The sequence below is a fragment of the Hordeum vulgare genome, chromosome 7H, assembly GCF_904849725.1.
Source record: "Hordeum vulgare subsp. vulgare chromosome 7H, MorexV3_pseudomolecules_assembly, whole genome shotgun sequence".
NCBI lineage: Eukaryota > Viridiplantae > Streptophyta > Magnoliopsida > Poales > Poaceae > Hordeum > Hordeum vulgare.
This window is the reverse complement of record NC_058524.1, coordinates 429,146,220-429,171,482: the sequence shown is the minus strand read 5'-3', so window position 1 is coordinate 429,171,482 and position 25,263 is coordinate 429,146,220. Positions and strand designations below refer to the sequence as shown.

Below are 25,263 nucleotides of genomic sequence, written 5' to 3'. Positions count from 1 at the left end.
CACACAAGAGGATAAGAAGCACACACATATGCATCACTAGGTTACTGCAAAACTCACATATACATGGATGAAGACACACATCTCCACATAAAACGTAGTGCACACCACACATAAACATGATCTAGCTCACACTACACTACACTACATTACAAATACCTACACATATAATATCTACACATGCTAGCATATTCTAGGAACAATTATTGCTGGAAATAATCTAGCATAACAAAACTATCCTCATAGGCAGTTGCAGCACAATATTGCAAGCAAAAGAACACAGCAAAAGAGAAACAAGGAAAAAAAATAAAAGGTCTGGGGGAGGGTTCGAACCCAAGACCCTCTGAAGTACAACACACTCCAAGCCACTCTGCTACCAACACTTGCTCGACAGAGCAAGGGGTGCTTGCAAGGTAAAGTAACTCTGCTGCTGCTTATGCTACTGAGCCGAGAGAAAAACACAAAAGGGGGGTTTTGGCGCCGCGGGGATTCGATCCCGCGACCACCTAAGTAACACCACACAACACCTACCACTACGCTACGAACAGGAACTTGGCCTAACAGCGGGATCTAACAAGAAGACCTACCAAGAGAGCATGGTCGCCTTCTCCGCTATGCACATAGAGCCGACGACGACAACTATCGTTGGAGCTGTCTACTGCTCTGCTGCTGCGCCAGAGAAGGGGTACACCTACGCTACTTCTACTACCGCGAGGGAAGTCGACACCCTGAACCGAACGAACCGAGCACACCACAGAAGAACATCCATGGCCGGCCGTTCTCTTCTCCGAACAGAGAAGCACGACGACGACTACTACGCAGCATCTACCGAGGGGGAAGGGGAAAGGAGCTAGGCTCACCTAGGGAAGAAGAAGGAGGCCGATCGGGAAGAAGGATGCGCCTAGAGAAGAACGAAGACGCCCTGACGATGTACTGGATGCAGAACCGAAGCAGGGAGGGAGATCGCCGGGAACGCGCCGAAGACGAGCTCCTGCCCGTCGTTGTGGTCGCTCCCCGACCTCAACGACGACGGGAATGGAGCGCGGGCACCTTCTCCGAGCTCCCGGACATGGTGGTCGGCGCCGGAGATGACGGGAGCACGGTGGACGACGGCGGAGCACTCCTGATCTCTCTTTGCTACCGATCTACAGAAGCTTACCTGAGGGGGAAGGAGAGATGGCGGGAGGTGGCGGTGCTAGGAGGGGGAAGAGAGGAACCCTAGGGAAAGGAGGCACGCACGCCGAGGCTATAAGAGGGCCTCGACATCCGTGAGCCCTCACGGCGTGCTCGCTCTCTCACTGTTGCTGACGGAAAAGCGTGCGCACTGGGGGGACGGCGTCAGGAAGAAGGCGGTCGTGGCGCTTGGGCTCTAGCTGGGGAGACAGCGAGGAGTGATGGGCCTCGGGAGGAAGGAGGTGGCCCATCTGGCGCGTGGTAACTGAAAAAGACTCCTGGAGGTTTTCTATTTAGAAACAAACAGAGGAAGGAAAAAATATTACCTAGGCAAATCTGAATAAGCTAAAAATAAAGCAAACATACCCCTGGTCATAAGGAATTATGACCTATTTAACAAAAATAGAAAAGGGATTTTTGGAGCAACTAAATATTTACAAAAACAGAATATGTTTGATCTATTTTGTGAATATTTGCACCTTTAAAACTTGGTTCAAAACAGCAACTACACATCCGCACAATCACCACAAAATATACTAAATCATGGACATTTTTGAAATAGGGATGGGGCAAGAGAAACTTGACCTTGAGATAAAAGAGAGGAAGAGGGTTTTGAAGCCTATGCAAACCACATAGTTTCCTACTAGCAATTACACCACTCCATCACTCACATACACTATCATCACATGACATATTCATCACACCACAAACACACATGGAATCACAAAGGCACAAACACAAGACATGGGATGGATGGGATGCATGCATGCAAAGGGAAAACAAAACAAGGTGACACACATGAACTCATATGCATTGAGCTCTCATATCAATGACAAGTTGGACCCACATAGAGAAGCTTCCAAATATGGTAAGCTACACTCTTGGGGCTTTACATGGTGTTTATGAATGAGGGTGGAATAGTTAGGCACAAAGAGGAAATGTTGATTATTGTGCCAGTGGGGAGGTGGATGCTGATGAGATATATGGGCACCTGTAAAACCAGATGGAGGATGAAGATAGAGATGGTGATATTGCCGATGATTCAGACGAAGAAAATAATGCGCATGAGGTGCCTAATCCTGCATCATGGAATCGGGACTTCTCAGCTGCAATGACCGTGAATGATGGTCATGATTCTGCTTGGCAATATCACCAGAACAACACTGCGACATGTGCCATGTATCCAAACAAGCAAGCTCTCAAGGATGCAATCATTGGTTGGGCAATGTCCACGCAAACGGTTTTTGTAGTTGATCTGTCAAGCCCGAAATACTTGACAATGGTATGCAAGAACCCGGGTTATCCCGCAAGGGTGCATGACTATCTACCTAAGTATGTCACAAGTTGGGTGATCAGTGACTTCGTTAATCACATTTGTGTTATACCCTGTATCCTTCAAGACCATTCTAACCTTACATGCACGCCCATTGCTCGGCTGCTTTACAGCGAGATAGTGGAGAGCAAAGTGATGGAAGTGAAGGTTATCCAGACAAAAGTATTCGTTAGGTTCAAGTATAAAATCTCTTATGGCAAGGCTTGGAGGGCTAAGCAAAGGGCACTTGAGACCAGATTTGGTTCGTACTTCGATGCATATGACTCTGTTGTCCGGTTCTCCACACACTTCAGGACCAAAATCAAGGAACCTATGTCTACATCCCAGACTTGTTCATACAATAGTTCCCAACTGTGAGGGTGTTGCATCGCTTGTTCTTCTCTTTTGGTGTCTGCGTCGAAGTTTTCAGACATTATCGACCGGTGATATGTGTAGATGTCACTTTTCTCACTCGCAAGTACACGGGTCAGATCCTGACCCCCGTAAGTCAAGATGGCAAAAATCAAGTCATCCCACTGTCATTTGCTTTTGTGGAGAGCGAGAACATTCAAAGTTGGACATGGTTTTTCACGCAATTGAAAATAGCAGTTGTGCAGGATAAGCCAAATGTGTGCATCCTTCATGACAAGCATGTAGCTATGCTCAGTGCGATAAAAGGCACTCTCAAATCCTGGTCCCGATGAACAAGCGTCATGGCAGGACTTGCAGAGCCGTTAGTGTTGGAATTATGCCCTAGAGGCAATAATAAATGTATAGTTATTATTATAATTCCTGTATCAAGATAATAGTTTATTATCCATGCTATAATTGTATTGAATGAAGACTCATTTACATGTGTGGATACATAGACAAAACACCGTCCCTAGCATGCCTCTAGTTGGCTAGCCAGTTGATCGATGATAGTCAGTGTCTTCTGATTATGAACAAAGTGTCGTTGCTTGATAACTGGATCACGTCATTAGGAGAATCACGTGATGGACTAGACCCAAACTGATAGACGTAGCATGTTGATCGTGTCATTTTGTTGCTACTGTTTTCTGCGTGTCAAGTATTTATTCCTATGACCATGAGATCATATAACTCACTGACACCGGAGGAATGCTTTGTGTGTATCAAACGTCGCAACGTAACTGGGTGACTATAAAGATGCTCTACAGGTATCTCCGAAGGTGTTAGTTGAGTTAGTATGGATCAAGACTGGGATTTGTCACTCCGTGTGACGGAGAGGTATCTCGGGGCCCACTCGGTAATACAACATCACACACAAGCCTTGCAAGCAATGTAACTTAGTGTAAGTTGCGGGATCTTGTATTACGGAACGAGTAAAGAGACTTGCCGGTAAACGAGATTGAAATAGGTATGCGGATACTGACGATCGAATCTCGGGCAAGTAACATACCGAAGGACAAAGGGAATGACATACGGGATTATACGAATCCTTGGCACTGAGGTTCAAACGATAAAGATCTTCGTAGAATATGTAGGATCCAATATGGGCATCCAGGTCCCGCTATTGGATATTGACCGAGGAGTCTCTCGGATCATGTCTACATAGTTCTCGAACCCGCAGGGTCTGCACACTTAAGGTTCGACGTTGTTTTATGCGTATTTGAGTTATATGGTTGGTTACCGAATGTTGTTCGGAGTCCCGGATGAGATCACGGACGTCACGAGGGTTTCCGGAATGGTCCGGAAACGAAGATTGATATATAGGATGACCTCATTTGATTACCGGAAGGTTTTCGGAGTTACCGGGAATGTACCGGGAATGACGAATGGGTTCCGGGGGTTCACCGGAGGGGGGCAACCCACTCCGGGGAAGCCCATAGGTATTTGTGGGGGTCACACCAGCCCTTAGTGGGCTGGTGGGACAGCCCACCAAGTCCTATGCGCCAAGGAACAAAAATCAAAGGAAGAAAGAAAAAAAAAAAGGGGAAGTGGGAAAGGGGAAGGACTCCCTCCCACCAAACCAAGTAGGACTCGGTTTGGGGGGGGAGAGTCCTCCCCCCTGGCTCGGCCGACCCCCTTGGAGTCCCTTGGACTCCAAGGCAAGGTCCCCCTCCCTCCTCCTATATATATGGGGCTTTTAGGGCAGATTTGAGACGACTTTCTCACGGCTGCCCGACCACATACCTCCATAGTTTTCCCTCTAGATCGTGTTTCTGCGGAGCTCGGGCGGAGCCCTGCTGAGACAAGATCACCACCAACCTCCGGAGCGCCGTCACGCTGCCGGAGAACTCTTCTACCTCTCCGTCTCTCTTGCTGGATCAAGAAGGCCGAGATCATCGTCGAGTTGTACGTGTGCTGAACGCGGAGGTGCCGTCCGTTCGGTGCTAGATCGTGGGACTGATCGCGGGATTCTTCGCGGGGCGGATCGAGGGACGTGAGGACGTTCCACTACATCAACCGCGATCTCACATCGCTTCTGCTGTACGATCTACAAGGGTACGTAGATCACTCATCCCCTCTCGTAGATGGACATCACCATGATAGGTCTTCGTGCGCGTAGGAAAATTTTTGTTTCCCATGCGACGTTCCCCAACAGTGGCATCATGAGCTAGGTTCATGCGTAGATGTCTTCTCGAGTAGAACACAAAAGGTTTTGTGGGCGGTGATGTGCGTTTTGCTGCCCTCCTTAGTCTTTTCTTGATTCCGCGGTATTGTTGGATTGAAGCGGCTTGGACCGACATTACTCGTACGCTTACGAGACACTGGTTTCATCGTTACGAGTAACCCCCTTTGCTCAAAGATGACTGGCAAGTGACGGTTTCTCCAACTTTAGTTGAATCGGATCTGACCGAGGAGGTCCTTGGATGAGGTTAAATAGCAACTCATATATCTCCGTTGTGGTGTTTGCGTAAGTAAGATGCGATCCTACTAGATACCCTTGGTCACCACGTAAAACATGCAACAACAAAATTAGAGGACGTCTAACTTGTTTTTGCAGGGTATGATTGCGATGTGATATGGCCAATGATGTGATGTGATATATTGGATGTATGAGATGATCATGTTGTAATAGAAATATCGACTTGCACGTCGATGGTACGGCAACCGGCAGGAGCCATAGGGTTGTCTTTATACTAACATATGTGCTTGCAGATGCGTTTACTATTTTGCTAGGATGTAGCTTTAGTAGTAATAGCATAAGTAGCACGACAACCCCGATGGCGACACGTTGATGGAGATCATGATGATGGAGATCATGGTGTGGCGCCGGTGACAAGAAGATCGTGCCGGTGCTTTGGTGATGGAGATCAAGAAGCACGTGATGATGGCCATATCATGTCACTTATGAATTGCATGTGATGTTAATCCTTTTATGCACCTTATTTTGCTTAGAACGACGGTAGCATTATGAGGTGATCTCTCACTAAAATTTCAAGACGAAATTGTGTTCTCCCCGACTGTGCACCGTTGCTACAGTTCGTCGTTTCGAGACACCACGTGATGATCGGGTGTGATAGACTCAACGTTCACATACAACGGGTGCAAAACAGTTGCGCACGCGGAACACTCGGGTTAAGCTTGACGAGCCTAGCATGTGCAGACATGGCCTCGGAACACATGAGACCGAAAGGTCGATCATGAATCATATAGTTGATATGATTAGCATAGGGATGCTTACCACTGAAACTACTCTCGACTCACGTGATGATCGGACTTGGGATAGCGTAAGTGGATCGTGAACCACTCAAATGACTAGAGAGATGTACTTTTTGAGTGGGAGTTTAGCATATAATTTGATTAGGTTGAACTCTAATTATCTTGAACATAGTCTAAAATCCACTTTGAATATATTTGTGTTGTAGATCATGGCTCACGCAAGTGTCATCCTCAATTTTAATACGTTCCTAGAGAAAGCTAAGTTGAAAGATGATGGAAGCAACTTTGTAGACTGGGCTCGTAATCTTAAGCTAATCTTACAAGCTGGAAAGAAGGATTATGTCCTTAATGCTGCGCTAGGAGATGAACCACCCGCTACGGCTGATCAGGATGTTAAGAACGCTTGGCTAGCACATAAGGAGGACTACTCAATAGTTCAATGTGCAGTCTTGTATGGCTTAGAGCCGGGACTTCAACGTCGCTTTGAGCGTCATGGAGCATTTGAGATGTTCCAGGAGTTGAAGTTTATCTTTCAGAAGAACGCCCGGATCGAGAGGTATGAGACCTCCGATAAATTCTATGCTTGCAAGATGGAGGAAAGCTCGTCTGTCAGTGAACATGTGCTCAAGATGTCTGGGTACTCAAACCGTCTAGCTGAACTAGGGATTGAACTCCCGCAAGAAGCTATCACTGACAGAATCCTCCAATCACTGCCGCCAAGCTATAAAGGCTTTGTGTTGAACTACAACATGCAAGGGATGAACAAGTCTCCCGGCGAGTTGTTTGCGATGCTGAAAGTCGCAGAGTCTGAACTCCGTAAAGAACATCAAGTGTTGATGGTGAGAAAGACCACTAGTTTCAAGAGAAACGGCAAAGGCAAGAAGGGCAATTCGAAGAAGAGCGGCAAGCCAGTTGCCAATCCGTCGAAGAAACCCAAGGCTGGACCTAAGCCTGAAACGGAGTGCTTCTATTGCAAGGGTATGGGTCACTGGAAGCGCAATTGCCCCAAGTATCTGGCAGATAAGAAGGCGGGCAAAGAAAAATCAGGTATATTTGATATACATGTTATTGATGTGTACTTAACCAGCTCTCGTAGTAGTGCCTGGGTATTCGATACCGGTTCTGTTGCTCACATTTGCAACTCGAAGCAGGAACTGCAGAATAGACGGAGGCTGGCGAAAGACGAAGTGACGATGCGTGTAGGAAACGGTTCCAAGGTTGATGCAATCGCCGTCGGCACCGTGTCACTTCAACTACCATCGGGATTAGTGATGAACTTAAATCATTGTTATTTAGTGCCTGCGTTGAGCATGAACATTATATCTGGATCTTGTTTATTGCGAGACGGTTACTCTTTTAAGTCTGAGAATAATGGTTGTTCTATTTCTATGAGTAACATCTTTTATGGTCATGCACCGAATGTGAGAGGATTGTTCATATTGAATCTTGATAGAGATACGCATATACATAACATTGAGACCAAAAGAGTTAGAGTAAACAATGATAGCGCCATATTTTTGTGGCACTGCCGCTTGGGTCATATTGGTGTAAAGCGCATGAAGAAACTCCATGCTGATGGACTTTTGGAGTCACTTGACTTTGATTCACTTGACACGTGCGAACCATGCCTCATGGGCAAGATGACTAAAACTCCGTTCTCCGGAACAATGGAGCGTGCAAGTGACTTGTTGGAAATCATACATACCGATGTGTGTGGTCCGATGAGCGTGGAGGCACGCGGCGGATATCGTTATTTTCTCACCTTCACTGACGATTTAAGTAGATATGGTTATGTCTACTTGATGAAGCACAAATCTGAAACATTTGAAAAGTTCAAGCAATTTCAGAGTGAAGTGGAAAATCATCATAACAAGAAGATCAAGTTCCTACGGTCTGATCGTGGGGGTGAGTATCTGAGTTTCGAGTTTGGTACTCACTTAAGACAATGTGGAATTGTTTCGCAGTTAACACCGCCTGGAACACCACAGCGTAATGGTGTGTCCGAACGTCGTAATCGTACTTTGTTAGAAATGGTGCGATCTATGATGTCTCTTACTGATTTGCCGTTATCGTTTTGGGGTTATGCATTAGAAACAGCTGCATTCACTTTAAATAGGGCACCATCAAAATCCGTTGAGACGACACCATACGAACTGTGGTATGGCAAAAGACCAAAGTTGTCGTTTCTTAAAGTTTGGGGATGTGATGCTTATGTCAAAAAGCTTCAGCCTGAGAAGCTGGAACCCAAAGCGGAAAGGTGCGTCTTCATAGGTTACCCAAAAGAGACAGTTGGGTACACCTTCTATCTCAAATCCGAGGGCAAAGTGTTTGTTGCTAAGAACGGAACTTTTCTCGAGAAGGAGTTTCTCTCGAAAGAATTGAGTGGGAGGAAGATAGAACTTGACGAGGTTGTCGAACCTCTCATCCCTCTGGATGGTGGCGCAGGGCAAGGGGAAACCCCTGTGATTGCGACGCCGGTTGAGGAGGAAGTTAATGATGATGATCATGAAACTCCAGTTCAAGTTTCTGTTGAACCACGCAGGTCGACGAGATCACGCGCTGCTCCAGAGTGGTACGGTAATCCCGTCTTATCAATCATGTTGTTAGACAACAATGAACCTGCAAATTATAAAGAAGCAATGGTGGGCCCAGATTCCAACAAATGGCTAGAAGCCATGAAATCCGAGATAGGATCCATGTATGAGAACAAAGTGTGGACTTTGGAGATACTGCCTGAGGGCCGCAAGGCTATTCAGAACAAATGGATCTTTAAGAAGAAGACGGACGCTGACGGTAATGTGACCGTTTATAAAGCTCGACTTGTGGCAAAGGGTTTTTCACAAGTTCCAGGAATTGACTACGATGAGACTTTCTCTCCCGTAGCGATGCTTAAGTCCGTCAGAATCATGTTAGCAATAGCTGCATTTTTCGATTATGAAATTTGGCAGATGGATGTTAAAACGGCGTTCCTTAACGGTTTTCTTAAGGAAGAGTTGTATATGATGCAACCCGAAGGTTTTGTCGATCCTAAAAATGCTGACAAGGTGTGCAAGCTCCAGCGATCCATTTATGGACTGGTGCAAGCATCTCGGAGTTGGAACAAACACTTTGATGAGGTGATCAAAGCATTTGGGTTTATACAAGTGGTTGGAGAATCTTGTATTTACAAGAAAGTGAGTGGGAGCTCTGTGGCGTTTCTAATATTATATGTGGATGACATATTACTAATTGGAAACAACGTAGAGCTTTTGGAGAGCATAAAAGGTTACTTGAATAAAAGTTTCTCTATGAAGGACCTAGGAGAAGCTGCTTACATTCTGGGCATTAAGATCTATAGGGATAGATCAAAACGCCTGATAGGACTTTCACAAAGCACATACCTTGATAAAGTTTTGAAGAGGTTCAAAATGGAACAGTCCAAGAAAGGGTTCTTGCCAGTGTTACAAGGTACGAGATTGAGTAAGACTCAGTGCCCAGCAACTGATGAAGATAGAGAGCATATGCGCACCGTCCCCTATGCTTCAGCCATAGGCTCTATCATGTATGCACTGCTGTGCACTAGACCGGATGTTAGCCTGGCCATAAGTATGGCAGGCAGGTTCCAGAGTAATCCAGGAGTGGATCACTGGACAGCGGTCAAGAATATCCTGAAGTACCTGAAAAGGACTAAGGAGATGTTTCTCGTGTATGGAGGTGACGAAGAGCTCGTCGTAAAAGGTTACGTCGATGCAAGCTTTGACACAGATCCGGACGACTCTAAGTCACAAACCGGATACGTATTTATTCTTAATGGGGGTGCAGTAAGCTGGTGCAGTTCCAAGCAAAGCGTCGTAGCAGATTCTACATGTGAAGCAGAGTACATGGCTGCCTCGGAGGCGGCTAAGGAGGGTGTCTGGATGAAGCAGTTCATGACGGATCTTGGAGTGGTGCCAAGTGCACTGGATCCAATAACCTTGTTCTGTGACAACACTGGTGCACTTGCCTTAGCAAAGGAACCAAGGTTTCACAAGAAGACCAGACACATCAAACGACGCTTCAACCTCATCCGCGACTACGTCGAGGAGGAGGACGTAAATATATGCAAGGTGCACACGGATCTGAATGTAGCAGACCCGCTGACTAAACCTCTTCCACGGCCAAAACATGATCGACACCAGAACTGTATGGGTGTTAGATTTATTACAATGTAATTCACATGGTGATGTGAGGGCTAGATTATTGACTCTAGTGCAAGTGGGAGACTGTTGGAATTATGCCCTAGAGGCAATAATAAATGTATAGTTATTATTATAATTCCTGTATCAAGATAATAGTTTATTATCCATGCTATAATTGTATTGAATGGAGACTCATTTACATGTGTGGATACATAGACAAAACACCGTCCCTAGCATGCCTCTAGTTGGCTAGCCAGTTGATCGATGATAGTCAGTGTCTTCTGATTATGAACAAAGTGTTGTTGCTTGATAACTGGATCACGTCATTAGGAGAATCACGTGATGGACTAGACCCAAACTGATAGACGTAGCATGTTGATCGTGTCATTTTGTTGCTACTGTTTTCTGCGTGTCAAGTATTTATTCCTATGACCATGAGATCATATAACTCACTGACACCGGAGGAATGCTTTGTGTGTATCAAACGTCGCAACGTAACTGGGTGACTATAAAGATGCTCTACAGGTATCTCCGAAGGTGTTAGTTGAGTTAGTATGGATCAAGACTGGGATTTGTCACTCCGTGTGACGGAGAGGTATCTCGGGGCCCACTCGGTAATACAACATCACACACAAGCCTTGCAAGCAATGTAACTTAGTGTAAGTTGCGGGATCTTGTATTACGGAACGAGTAAAGAGACTTGCCGGTAAACGAGATTGAAATAGGTATGCGGATACTGACGATCGAATCTCGGGCAAGTAACATACCGAAGGACAAAGGGAATGACATACGGGATTATACGAATCCTTGGCACTGAGGTTCAAACGATAAAGATCTTCGTAGAATATGTAGGATCCAATATGGGCATCCAGGTCCCGCTATTGGATATTGACCGAGGAGTCTCTCGGATCATGTCTACATAGTTCTCGAACCCGCAGGGTCTGCACACTTAAGGTTCGACGTTGTTTTATGCGTATTTGAGTTATATGGTTGGTTACCGAATGTTGTTCGGAGTCCCGGATGAGATCACGGACGTCACGAGGGTTTCCGGAATGGTCCGGAAACGAAGATTGATATATAGGATGACCTCATTTGATTACCGGAAGGTTTTCGGAGTTACCGGGAATGTACCGGGAATGACGAATGGGTTCCGGGGGTTCACCGGAGGGGGGCAACCCACTCCGGGGAAGCCCATAGGTATTTGTGGGGGTCACACCAGCCCTTAGTGGGCTGGTGGGACAGCCCACCAAGTCCTATGCGCCAAGGAACAAAAATCAAAGGAAGAAAGAAAAAAAAAGGGGAAGTGGGAAAGGGGAAGGACTCCCTCCCACCAAACCAAGTAGGACTCGGTTTGGGGGGGGAGAGTCCTCTCCCCTGGCTCGGCCGACCCCCTTGGAGTCCCTTGGACTCCAAGGCAAGGTCCCCCTCCCTCCTCCTATATATATGGGGCTTTTAGGGCAGATTTGAGACGACTTTCTCACGGCTGCCCGACCACATACCTCCATAGTTTTCCCTCTAGATCGTGTTTCTGCGGAGCTCGGGCGGAGCCCTGCTGAGACAAGATCACCACCAACCTCCGGAGCGCCGTCACGCTGCCGGAGAACTCTTCTACCTCTCCGTCTCTCTTGCTGGATCAAGAAGGCCGAGATCATCGTCGAGTTGTACGTGTGCTGAACGCGGAGGTGCCGTCCGTTCGGTGCTAGATCGTGGGACTGATCGCGGGATTCTTCGCGGGGCGGATCGAGGGACGTGAGGACGTTCCACTACATCAACCGCGATCTCACATCGCTTCTGCTGTACGATCTACAAGGGTACGTAGATCACTCATCCCCTCTCGTAGATGGACATCACCATGATAGGTCTTCGTGCGCGTAGGAAAATTTTTGTTTCCCATGCGACGTTCCCCAACAGTTAGTGCATGTGCCATCTTGGGGCCAATTTCTTCTCGCATTTCAGAAATAAGGACCGCATGAATCTACTCAAGAAACTGTGCAAGCAGAACAAACTATGGAATTAGAGTTTGATACATAACAGACTTAATGTTTGCATGCAGAGACATGTTAGGGATAGGAGAGTTGCATGAGATGCAACTGTGAGGGCACATGTTGAAGCACTAGATGCACGGTTAGCAACAGGGTCAGCTGCCGTGGAGGAAGAGCCTCTTGCGCTTTGTGACTTGCCAGAATTTGACCCACCTGGTACCAGGAGAAGGCTTGGTAGGACGATTAAAACATTTGATCAGTGGGTAGAGCATGAGAAAATGTTTAGAGGAATCTTATCCTCACAGATATTTCCTAGTAGCATACCATATGATTTTTTTCTTCTTATGAATGATTTGCCCTAGATTCCATAAAAAATTATCCACTCCACCTCTTGTTTGGTTTCCTATATCTTTTCCTATGTACAATCAAACATCCATAAAATTATGTAGCATTAAAGGTGGCATGCCATCTCATATCTGTGTTTTTTTTTCTTATTCGGCCGTTCCCGAAGTCCTGCGAATCAAAGAGGCACTGGACTTCTCTTTGCTACCTCTATGATCGACCCCACATGATTGTCGTGGTAGACAAGGTTGAAAGACCGGTGTGTTTAATTATCTACATCAAAATACTAATGGGTAATGTGTATGGTACAGTAGTTGTGAATTAAAATTTCTACCACGTCGCCCATGAATAATGTGTGAGGTGCAGGTCATGAGTGTACCACATGACGATTGACACGTATGTATAATTTTTGTATGCTTAATGCATATTATCCTTCAATTGCGCAATATTTTTAAAGTTTTTCAGGAGTTATCCTATTAATTTAATGCCCTATGTCAGTTTTTATTTTGTATTGTTTTCAAATTTCAAAAGAAAAACTATCGGAAACCATAAAATTTCAAAAATTTCCAGAGTAGCCCAAGAAGTCCGAAGAGGCCCAGCACATGTGGTGACCTAGGGTGCCAAGGCGTCTACAGGGGAGGGGCGCATACGCACCATAGGGCTCCCCCTTTGTCCTCCGGTGCCTCATAGTTTTATGTAGCACTAAAACTTTCATCAGAATTACCATCATTTTTTCACCGTCATCACTTCATGTTATGATGCATTTTTGGTCTGCATTCCTGATCTCATACTATATCGGGGAGGGAATTCATCTCCATATTCGCCCACCTCGACCCTTGCGCTCCAATACGAGTAGTGAGAGTCCACCCCATGGACTAGGGGTTCATGTTACTAGTCAAGAAGTATCCTCTACACTTTTATAGATCAATCATCCATGTAATAGCCATCTAAGTTGTCCAACATGATTATGTTTTAATCTAATATAAACTCTAGCGATGATGTTGATTATGTGATGAATTATTTCTCATGTTCATATTTGTTGATGCTCTATCTTTGATTTATAAATGCATAATTTTATTAATATATATTTTTAGTCTTAGCCAGTTTAGATAGGTAATAAATGGTGGGAATGGTGTGCATTAGTTGTCTTTAATCTTACGGCTAGCCAGGGTAAGATTGACGCCCTTGTTTCGTATTAGTATGGTTGGAACACACGTGAGTTTTTGTGCTGTGGAAATTAACCCATTTTGCGGAACATCATTATCTCCACAAGTTGATCCCTTGATTTCCTATCGAGGGAAATTACCCCTTATACTCCAAACTGTTGGACTTGAAAGCTCAACTCGACCTTAAACTATATACAGTATAATATACCTAGCGATCGATCGGATATTTCAAAACCACGATCGATGCATTTCGTCCTGCAACGGATCGACATGGGAAGAAGCGACAGATCTGGACACCACACCACACCGTCCTATTCACTCCGCCGGTGCAAGCTGCACACTGCTTCGTGGAGCGGCATCACATCAGGTTCAGCTCACTTGGCCTTCATTGCCCTAGAACCAGGAAGCTTAAGCCAGAAGTCACTCGCGCGCGCGCACGCACACGTTGACTTTGAATGGTCACCAAGTCGATCACAGCAACGTACTCCCTCTGTCTCAAAATAAATGTCTTAACTTTATATTAACTTTAATATAAAATTATACTAAGCTTAAGACATTTATTTTATTCCCTCCGTTCCAAAATATAAGTCCTTTTAGGTATTTCATTAGAAGACTACATACGAAACAAAATGAGTGAATTTATACTTTAAAATGTGTCCATGTACATCCGTATGTAGTTTATAGTACAATCTCTAAAAGGTCTTATATTTAGGAACGGAGGGAGTAAAACGGAAGAAGTAGTATTAATCCCTGTATCGTATCATGGAAAACACATTGTCCGATCGAGTGCACCGGACGCCGGCACGTAGACCGCCGTGGAGCCGCACAACCGGAAAAGGCCAGCATTAACGTGTGCGAACAAAGTACATGGCTTATTGCTCGTCGGTGCGCAGCACCGTGCGGTTAAAGCGTCATCCGTTTCCCTGTTCCTTGACTTCAACATGTTCGTCTTCACCTGTCTCTCGTTGATGACACGACGCTAAACCCTTGCGGATGTTTTCAGACGCATCCATAGACATACGAGGTATTGCGTTGGATGATAAAATATATCTGAGAGCAATTTTAACTGGACGGTTCATTTCGTTCGTTGGCGTCCGTTGCGGACATAAAAATCAGTCCAACGTGTCGATTCAAACGGACGCGCGTCCGTTTGGCGTTCACCTGCCGACCATTCCCGATCCATTTTTGAGCCGGACTTGCGTCGGCGTGGACAAGAGATCGTCGCGCGCGCGTCTTCTCCTCCCTCGGGCCTGCTAGTCGGTGGCAGCCTCCACCATTTCCCTCTACCCCCCCCCCCCCCCCCCGCAAACCCTCCCGCCAGCGCGCGCTCCCGCCCCACCCCCGCCATGGACGACGACCTCGACGCCGTCGCCGGCCTCGCCTCCCTCGCCTCGCCCGGCATGACGACCGCCCCCTCCGGCAAAGGCAAGCCTCGCCCCCCCCCCCCCCCCCCCCCCCCGCAAGACTGCCGCCGCGCCCAAGCCGAAGAAGACGCTGATGCCCGAACAACGCGCAAGGAAGTCGGCCAAGAGGAAGGGCTGCAGGCACGCGGCGGACGCGAGGGATGAAGCCATCGCGGCGGCCACCGTCGCCACCGCCGCGCAGCGGGAGGTCACCAACACCCGCGTCGTGGCGGCAACGAGGGAGGCGCTCTATATGCTAGGGTTAAATCCTAGCCAGCACAGCCTTGTCAACGCCGTCGTGGCCACGGCCAGCACCGGCTCATCCGTGTTCCCTCGGATGGTGGTCGCCCCGATGCCCCTCTTCCACGTCTACCCGCAGGCCTCCCGCCTCTCCGGGGAGTGCTCACCCGAGGTGAGCGTGGTGGCGCCTTCCACGCCCGCGCCCGCGCCCATCAACCTCAACGCCACATAGGTGGTTGGTGGCTCGTCACCCGGAGGCGCGAGGAAACGCGTGCGGCAGATGCCAGCCGACGTGCTGCCGGGCGCACGCAACATGTTCGACGAAATGTCGGCCGCCGGCGACGAGGACTACATGCAGAGCTTTATCTTTGAGGGTGGTGCGCTGGCCGTTGGCTATGATCCCGACGAGACACAAAGCCAGGACGGCTGAGGGGCGTTCACGCCGTCCACCTTTGATTAAGATCAGGCGGCCTTCATGTGTGATCAGGTCGTCATGGACCTAGACGGCTTCCTACTCAACCACGAGTTTCCAGAGGACTACAGACAAGAGGAAGAGGACGAGTGCAACATCAAAGGGGAGCCTTCATTCGAGGACGAGCTCTCCAACCAAGCCGCCTGGGCGAAGCTGAAGCGTAAGAGCAAGCGGACCAAGGCATGCACGACGGTCGAGGACAAGCTTCTTTGCGAGTGTTGGAAAGACATTGGGCAAGACCCCAAGACGGGCGCCGAACAAAAGCATTCAACTTTTTGATTCATGCCCACCGTAGTTCCATGAGAGCAAGAAGTTTTTGACGTACCAAATAGTAAGCACATGCAGGTGGGTGTCCATTTCAAAGCGATGGAGGGTGATCCAACAAGAATGGAACAAGTTTTGTGCCACTCTTGTGAGCGGCATTGGCATGCAAGACATGGTATGCTAGCGATCCACCCTCTTTTGTGCCATCAAGTTTATGCTTTGCGTGTTCATTTGCATACCATTTGCCAATATGCTTGAATGAAATACATTTGTAGGCATTTCAAGCTTTGGAGGCATTCAAGGTCCAACACAATGGCAAGTGCTTCAACCTCTTCCATTGCTTTAGGGTCATCAAAGACGAGGAGAAGTTCAAGGCGCAATATACCGCCCTCAAGTCGCGTGGGGGGAGCAAGCCGTGGAGGAGGTTGGGGACGGCGAGGAGGCATGGCCGTGGGGGAAGACCAACTCCAAGAAGGAGGACAAGCGGGATGCGGCGTCGAACGCCTTGATCGCAAGCGTGGAGGGCATGATGAGCAAGAAGGACTCAAGGGAGGAGGAGCGACGACGTTACAAAAAAGAGCAAATGAACGCCTTCATGGAGATCCAAAGGAGGAGGCTTGAGATGGAGGCGGAGAAGCAAGCCAACATGCTTGTGATGGAGGCGAAGAAACAAGCCAACATGCTAGAGATCGAGGCCGCCAATGCGAAGACCAAGGCGAAAGAAGTGGCTCTACTAACATGGTTACTACTAACATGCAGCGAGTCGGCTGCCCCGCGTGTCGCCACTCTGCAGAACGCGTCTACATCAATCGGCCGCCGCATGCATCGCCACTCCGCAGGATGCGTCTTCATCATTCGACCGTCCCGCATGTCGCCACTCCGCAGGATGCGTCTTCATCATTCGGCCGTCCCGCATGTCGCCACTCCGTAGAATGGGTCTTCATCATTCGGCCGCCCCGCGCGTCGTCATACAATCGGACACGACGGAATCAATCGGCTGCCCCGGGCATCATCACTCAATCGGACGCGTCGTCATCACTCGGCTGCTCTACGGCCCGTCGCTCAGTCGGACGCGTCGTCATCAATCGGTCGCCCCGCGCGCCGTCCCTAAGTCGGACACGTCGTCAACACTCGACCACCCCGTGCGCCGTCGCTCAGTCAGACGGGTCGTCAACACTGGGCCGCCCCGTGCGCCGCCCCTCAGTCGGACGCGTCGTCATCACTCGGCCGCCCTGCATGCCATGCTCAGTTAGACGTGTCGTCAGCACTCGACTGCTTCACGCGTCGTTAGCCAGCTGAGTCATTCTTCGCACAGTGCATTTAGTTAAATAATTATTTATGCATTATCGAGTGTCGAGGAAGTCGCACATGACGTTCACTCGGAGGCCACGCCACTGAGTGTACCTCTGCACTCGGTTGTTTATTTTTATGTGGGAACACTTCACTTCCACTTCGTTTGGGTCCAGTACTCAAACGAGTTCAGCCGGATCCTTCACTCTTTTAGACTCTTGCTGGTTCCGAACCAGCAATCACGTGGCACACCCAGCGGGTGTCTATAGGTGCAATTTACACAAACTATTTCAGAAAAGATCATATTACTTTGATAATTTTTTATGCTGGCTTGTGCTATTTTTCATACACAGGTTACTCGACGCATCCGTGCGCCATCCTCGTCGCCACTCAGGCTCAGTCGCCGCAACAATCATTTGTGCGTTTTCACGTGTACGGAAGCCCCTTCGATGACGTAGTGGACACGGCCGCCCAGCGTGCCGTCAGTGGGTCGGACGCCTCCTCGACATACATCACTTGGACGCCCCGCGTGTTGCCACTCAGTCGGACTCGTCTACCTCACTCGGATGCCCCACGCATCGCCACTCCGTGTGGCACATCTTCATCACTCGGACGCCCCGCGCACCACCACTAGACTTAGCTGTGACTCTGTATCGCCTAAGTTAAAAACTACTCCGAGTATGGACACGCTCCACACTCGGGGGCTTAGATGCGACTCCGTATCGCCTAAGTTAAAACTACTCCGAGTACGGACACGCTCCACACTCGGGGGCTTAGCTGCGACTCCGTATCGCCTAAGTTAAAAAACAACTCCGAGTGCGGACATGCTCCACACTCGGGGACTTAGTTGTGACTTCGTATCGCCTAAGTTAAAAACTACTCCGAGTATGGACACGCTCCACACTCGGGGGGCTTAGTTGCGACTCCGTATCGCTTAAGTTAAAAACAACTCCGAGTGCGGACATGCTCCACACTCGAGGACTTAGCTGCGACTCCGTATCGCCTAAATTAAAAACTACTCTCAGTATGGACACGCTCCACACTCGGAGAACTTAGCTGCGACTCCGTATCGCCTAAGTTAAAAACAACTCCGAGTGCGGACATGCTCCACACTCGGGAGCTTAGCTGTGACTCTGTATCGCCTAAGTTAAAAACAACTCCGAGTGCGGACATGTTCCACACTCGGGGCCTTAGTTGCGACTCCGTATCGCCTAAGTTAAAAACAACTCCGAGTGCGGACATGTTCCACACTCGGGGACTTAGCTGCGACTCCGTATCGCCTAAGTTAAAAACAACTCCGAGTGCGGACATGCTCCACACTCGGGAGCTTAGCTACGACTCCGTATCGCCTAAGTTAAAAACAACTCCGAGTGCGGACATGTTCCACACTCGGGGACTTAGCTGCGACTCCGTATCGACTAAGTTAAAAACAACTCCGAGTGCGGACATGGTCCACACTCGGGGACTTAGCTGCGACTCCGTATCGCCTAAGTTAAAAACAACTCCGAGTGCGGACATGCTCCACACTCGGGGGGCTTAGCTACGACTCCGTATCGCCTAAGTTAAAAACAACTCTGAGTGCGGACATGTTCCACACTCGGGGACTTAGCTGCGACTCTGTGTCGCCTAAGTTAAAAACAACTCCGAGTACGGACATGTTCCACACTCGGGGTCTTAGGTGCGACTCCGTATCGCCTAAATTAAAAACAACTCCGAGTGCGGACATGTTCCACACTCAGGGACTTAGCTGCGACTCCGTATCGCCTAAGTTAAAAACAACTCCGAATGCGGACATGTTCCACACTTGGGGACTTAGCTACGACTCCGTATCGCCTAAGTTAAAAACAACTCCGAGTGCGGACATGTTCCACACTCGGGGACTTAGCTGCGACTCCGTATCGCCTAAGTTAAAAACAACTCTGAGTGCGGACATGCTCCGCACTCGGAGGATTAGCTGCGACTTTGTATCGCCTAAGTTAAAACTACTCCGTGTACAGACACGCTGCACACTCGGGAACTTAGCTGCGACCCCGTATCGCCTAAGTTAAAAAATACACTCGAAGACTCGACTTTCATCCAGAAATCATATAATGCAGATTCAACAAACATTCAACATGACAAGCACTGGAAGTCTTAAACCCTCTGCCAGACTCATCTAGTCCGACAGAGGCTCGGGGACTACACCCAGTGGGTGCACTGAGCGTGCCCCCACAGGAAGAGAAATACAAAAAAGGAACATTCTGCTTGGTCAGGTCCACCAACAACATCCAAGTTCAACAGATTCAACAGATTCCAACCGACTACCAGCAGTCAGTCAGAGTCTCAAGATCCTGTTGGTCACTCGGATCTACTTCAATTCTTAAGTTCACTCGGACGTACTACTCAGCGGAATCGATCAGGGCGAATGATGAAGACTTCAATCAACGCATAATTTTGCAAGGCCCTGAAGCACGTTCAAGTTCGGTCTGCTGCTACAAGATTTACATCGACACCTTCACCACTCGGACCTTGATCCATTCGGGGGCTAATGACGGGGATATAGCCCTAGGGTAGGGTCATAGGTCTGACCAATACGTCCTACCCAAGGGCACCTCATTATTAGTTTAAGGACTACAAGGAAAATTCCAACTGGATTGTGACAACATCTAATCCACTCGGTACGGATCCACTCAGACAAGTACATTCCATCCACTCGGATGACAGTCAACCACTCGGCCGTATGATTCACTCGGTCATGCAAATACCAACAATCGGCAAGACATTTGTAGTGGGCTGACATTATGGCATCAATGCCCCATCTTGTAACGTAAGAGGTGAGGAGGTGGCGCGCTCTATATAAGCCACCCCTCTCCACATAGCTAGGGACATCTTCTTCTTCGTCTCCCCCTGCGGGCTCATTCCTTCCCTGGAGCTCTGGCTCTCTTCATACCATGTAACTCATGTCCATGACAGATAAAACAAAGCCTCTCCGGAGCACGAGACGTAGGGTTGTTATCTTCACTGTGAGAGGCCTGAACTCGTTAAAACCACCATGTCATCCATGTGCATCTTGATAGATCATGCTCCGTTATCCTACCCTCTTTTTATTGCCGGAATCGTTACCACGACAAGTGATCTATGGCGGCGAGCGTCATCCTTTTTTTGGTATGCCGACAGGTGTGATGGCATGACCACGAGGCCGCGATGACATGGTCGAACTCAAATCCCACCCTTTTTTATGTGCTGATATGTGTGCCGATCGCTGGCGAATGCGTCAGCATGAATTATGTGATGATATTTTTTGAAGCTGGCCGACACTGGCATGATGTCAGCATGAGACATGGCCGTTGGTATGATCTATAGCCGCGTGTTTTTATTAAAAATTATGCGCTGACATGAGATGAGTCGACGCGTTGGACGCACTATCGATCCAAATCTAAAACAGAACGGACGCCGGCAGACGGCCGACCCAAACAGACAAAAAGCCGTACGTTTGGGTCGATTCGTTGGAGTTGCTCTGAACAGCTTGGTCTAGTTGGAGATGCCTAAGGTTCCGCTTGGCACCCGGGAATGTTCTTGCTCTCGATGGAATTCAACTGGTTTGTGTCAAATTTGCTTCCGGGCGGGAACACACGGAGACGAAGATATCTTTGGTCGTGGACAGAGAAGATACGGTGGTCTGCGAATCGGATTCGCTAGCACTTAGCACTTTAACAAATGCGTCTGTGTGCATGACAGCATCTGCGGATCTTTATAGGGGCTAGGGACGGGAAGATACGATCCCGACTTTTTAGTCCGAGCCGACCAACGCAATCACCAACGATAAACAAAGGTTAAAGGTTCTCAGCGTACGATTCACTGCACAGTGAAAAGATTCAGGGACCAATAATTCTGCAGCGTCAGGTATACGTGGAGAGGGACTCATAAAAGATTAAGAGAGGAGAAAGATTTGCAGTGGTCTTTACAAGGCACAAGGCTATGTCTATAGGATGTGCTGGACGTCGATTTGTGCACTGTGTCTTTGTCTTTTTAACACAGAGAAAACATATCATACACCTACTTTCTGGACCATTGATCAGGGCATAGACAATGCTAATTAACCGTGAGGATCCAATAATCAAAAGCCGAGGGAAATACGAGCATGCTACAGACACGACACCTTCCAAGCCGGTATTGTATTTGTAGTTTATCATCATCCTCTATAGACTGCGGACGTTTTGGCGGGTGTGTTTTCTCCACCGCCGCAGCATATGAATGCAGCCCCCGGCAGATAAAAGCCCACATGCTGCAAGGCCTAGAATGGTTGAATTTGCGATGTTCCCATGGTAGGCGCCCTGCACGCAGAAAATAAAGGAGTGCTCTCAACCACCGTGTAAACATGCTGCACATTAAGATTTTACTGCCAAGAGAGGGCTACCTGTATTAGGAAAATGAACATAGGCACATTTCCCAGTGTGAGGGAAAAGCTCATCATGCCCCCACGTAGTTCATTTGGCAGGTACCTTCAGCAGTGTCGACCATGTAAGTAGAGCTCTAACAAATGGCTTCGAACTGAGTTCTATCAACGCCATTTCACTTACATTGTCCTAAATCTGGCCAGCGAAGGTAAAATAAAGCCCACGGACGCATGGAAGATGCAGAACAGTATCACTAGCGTTCCAATCTCCTGCCGAAAGAAACAAGACTCTTTAGACTCACGACACAAACTTAAAACTGTATATTACGTTGGCTTGCAGATATACATGGCATTACGGTGTACCTGGTAATCATAAGCCACAATTGACAAAGCAAGCCCAGCGGCAATGTATGCTGTTGTCAAGCTATCCTCGTTCGGGAAAGGAGCCATGGCTCCATAAAACCATGGAAAAGCAGCACTTCCAAGCATTCTCGAGACCAGGAAACATGGGTAGATTAGTGACAGAGGAGCATCCCTTCCGTCAGCCTGTTACATTAACAGGTCTGTGAGTTTTTCCATATTCAATCAAAACCCCAATCAAACAGAACAACTAGCAGAAATAACTAAGGCACAAACTTATACCACTATCATTGGTGCCCAGAGGAACCAAAAGGCTGATACAGAGAACTGGACACTTGCTTGAGCTAAGACCAGAATCAGCACTCTTTTGTCTGAAACAAGCAGGAAATTCTTGTGAGAGATGAAAGTGAAATGTGCAGGCACCCAAGAAGCTTGACTAGATGATAAGAGGTGTTAACAGAAGTAGTTTCCGATTCATTAGTTCACAATTGGCTGTAGACTCTGAAGAATAACATAAGTTCCATTTTTTTTCATAATTCACAAATGCTTTCTTATTCAACTACCACAGCTCCTAATTAAAGCATAGTCCAAGAAACCAAGATAGTACTCCCTCCGTTCTTAAATATAGGTCTTTTAGAGATTTCACTAAATGACTACATACGGAGCAAAATGAATGAATCTACATTTTAAAATGTGTCTATATACATACGTATATTGTCTTCTAATGAAACCTCTTAAAACACTTATATTTAGGAACGGAGGGAGTATCATATTGTTCAGGATAACAATACAGAAATCTCAATAGCCTAAAACTCAAAGCCACGAGACAATGACAAGCCATTTTACAGCTCTATCTACCTAATCCTTTAGTTATTCGAGGACATTACCTTGCTAACAGTATTAAAGATTCATTAACAGAAACGCTACAGAAAGCATGGCAAAATAAACAGGATGGTATACTCACCACTCACCTCTGAGGACATGAGCACAAAATGATTTTTTGTAGCTTCCAATGACAGATGCATGATGGGCGGTACTGATACTTGGTGCTTTTCTGATATACAAGATTCCTATTACTGACACTAAGGCTGCAAATGTATACGGAAGCAAGATTCCTTTGTTATCATCATCAAGCAATAAGTTTGTGATTCCTTGACTTCCAACAAGGGAAATTGATTCAAAGAATGTCATCAGCCAAAAGGTATCAAACAGCGAATCTTGCTTCTGGCCTTGCTGAAAAATCATGATAAAATGATTAAAACTGGGACACCGTTGATGAAGGCAGCAATGGCAACAGAAGATGTTTAAGAAAATACAAAACCTTCTCATGCTCCAGCACAATCCATGTCTCAAAACAAAAGGAGAACATTGAGGATGCAAGAGCCAGAATGAAATTGTTGATCCATGCACAACGAAGCCCACTGAAACTCTTCAAGGCACCCACTGCAAGCTGAAGCATCCAGTAAAATATGCAAGCATTCTGCGGTCCTCTATGAATTTTAGTAAACAAAATGTTGATTAGAACAGTAAAAGCAGATTCTCGTTTAACACAATATCAATAGGCAGAGAGAAGAATCAAGTTAACTGATGAACCTGAAATCCATGGGATGCACAACAGAAAATCATAACATATTATGAAACAAAAGTAACACAGACCAGCTGATGGAACAGAAACCTACGCAGAGGCACAATATACAAACAATTACTTATACCGCTTTAAAGAAACACCTAATTATACCACGCTATAAATGTCCTTGGTAATATGACTATGACCTACTCTCTGTATTATCAAAATTCTTACATGACACTTTATTTAAGTTTTTGAACTTTGTATACCATTGTACAGATCATATTTGTTGGAAGAACATCTTAAAGGAAAATGGATGAGTAACAAACATAGTGCTAAAGGAGCTCGTGTATTTATAAACAGGTTACTCATACAGTTGTTCTATATCTCATTCCAAAGGCTTTTGTGAGGTGGGACATAACGTAAATGAAGAGACATAACTTTAATGAGGACCCTCGATCAATAGAAACATAACTCAAATATGGAATCAGTAAGTATAATATTTCTAGAGTGTCACACTGTAACTAACATTTCAGAGGGGGTGCATGCAAACAATGAAACAGAGTTCTATAAATATGCACCTACCAAGATAGAAACTGGTTGTCAGGATTACGTTCTAGTATTTAAACATTGGCATCTGGTTGAGATTGTTCTGAGTTGGAACCCTATATAACTCAAATATGCAGGCTATGAACATTGAACAATTCACAGAAAATGGTTCGCCATTCAATGTAAACCAATGATCCAAATGGAGAGCTCACAGTTTGTCAGAGACAACGCCAGACGCACCGCCAAGAAAGAGCGCGGCCGCCGTTGCCGCCGAAAGGCGCACGGCCATCTGCTCCCTGCCGAACCCGCACCGCACGAACTCATCCTCCCCGAACACCGATTGGATCCCCTCCGCCACTACACAGCAACAGAAAACATCATTAGAGACCCCCCTCGTCAACTCTACAAAATGCAGGGGGGGCATGGGTGGTGCTTACCGGATGCAAGGCAGAAGAGGAGGAGGAAGGCGCGGCGGAAGCGGAGGAAGGGGGTGGTGCCCACGTCAAAGGGGGAGGGCGAAGAAGGGGTGACTACGGCGGCGTGTGGCCGGGAGAAGTGGGGGAGGAGGAGGACGGCGGCGAGTGATGCGGCGGAGAGGAGCGGGTAAGCGAGGGGGGTGAGCTCCCACTCCTCCGTCTCAATCACCATCCCCATCAGCGGGATCGATCGGCGGGGGAGCCGGTAGGGCTCCGCCTGGCCGCGCACGGTCCGCGGCTGGGAGGGATCCGGAAGCGGTGGCGCCGGCGACACGGACGGGGTCGAGCAAGAGGAATGGGGCGGTCGCGGAGTCGGCTGTATGGGCCGATCTGGATAACAACTGGGCTCTTTGCGGTAATTATATTTGGGCTTTGGACGCGGATATTTCCAATGCACCCGAATTTTCCTTAAAAAAAAGGTAATGCACCCGAATTATTATTATTTTCGCAAAATTAGTCAAAAAATTTGAAAATTCCTGGAAACAAGAATAGTATTCCCTCCATCCCAAAA

At 47.4% G+C, this 25,263-nt stretch overlaps 1 protein-coding gene across 1 annotated transcript; it reads right to left on the bottom strand.

Annotated features, from left to right (window-relative positions):
* Window positions 1–21,310: 21,310 nt before the first annotated feature.
* LOC123410858 (molybdate-anion transporter) lies at window positions 21,311–25,055 on the bottom strand. The gene is made up of 9 exons (XM_045103793.1): window positions 24,714–25,055; window positions 24,489–24,633; window positions 23,482–23,650; window positions 23,132–23,393; window positions 22,443–22,531; window positions 22,164–22,346; window positions 21,985–22,070; window positions 21,822–21,906; window positions 21,311–21,738 (listed from the first exon to the last, which is right to left on the bottom strand). Exons 1-9 carry the CDS (start codon window positions 24,928–24,930, stop codon window positions 21,604–21,606), a joined length of 1,371 nt encoding a protein of 456 aa, XP_044959728.1. The 5' UTR covers window positions 24,931–25,055; the 3' UTR covers window positions 21,311–21,603.
* Between the last annotated feature and the right edge of the window lie 208 nt (window positions 25,056–25,263).

What these genes read in the sequence shown, in the direction of transcription:
- LOC123410858 (XM_045103793.1), bottom strand. Translation starts at nt 24,930, where the DNA reads ATGGGGATGGTGATTGAGACGGAGGAGTGGGAGCTCACCCCCCTCGCT. An exon ending in CCTCTTCTGCCTTGCATCCG is followed by an intron (nt 24,634 to 24,713) that starts GTAAGCACCACC and finishes GTTGCTGTGTAG; the next exon opens with TGGCGGAGGGGATCCAATCG. An exon ending in TGTTCATTTTCCTAATACAG is followed by an intron (nt 21,739 to 21,821) that starts GTAGCCCTCTCT and finishes TTCTGCGTGCAG; the next exon opens with GGCGCCTACCATGGGAACAT.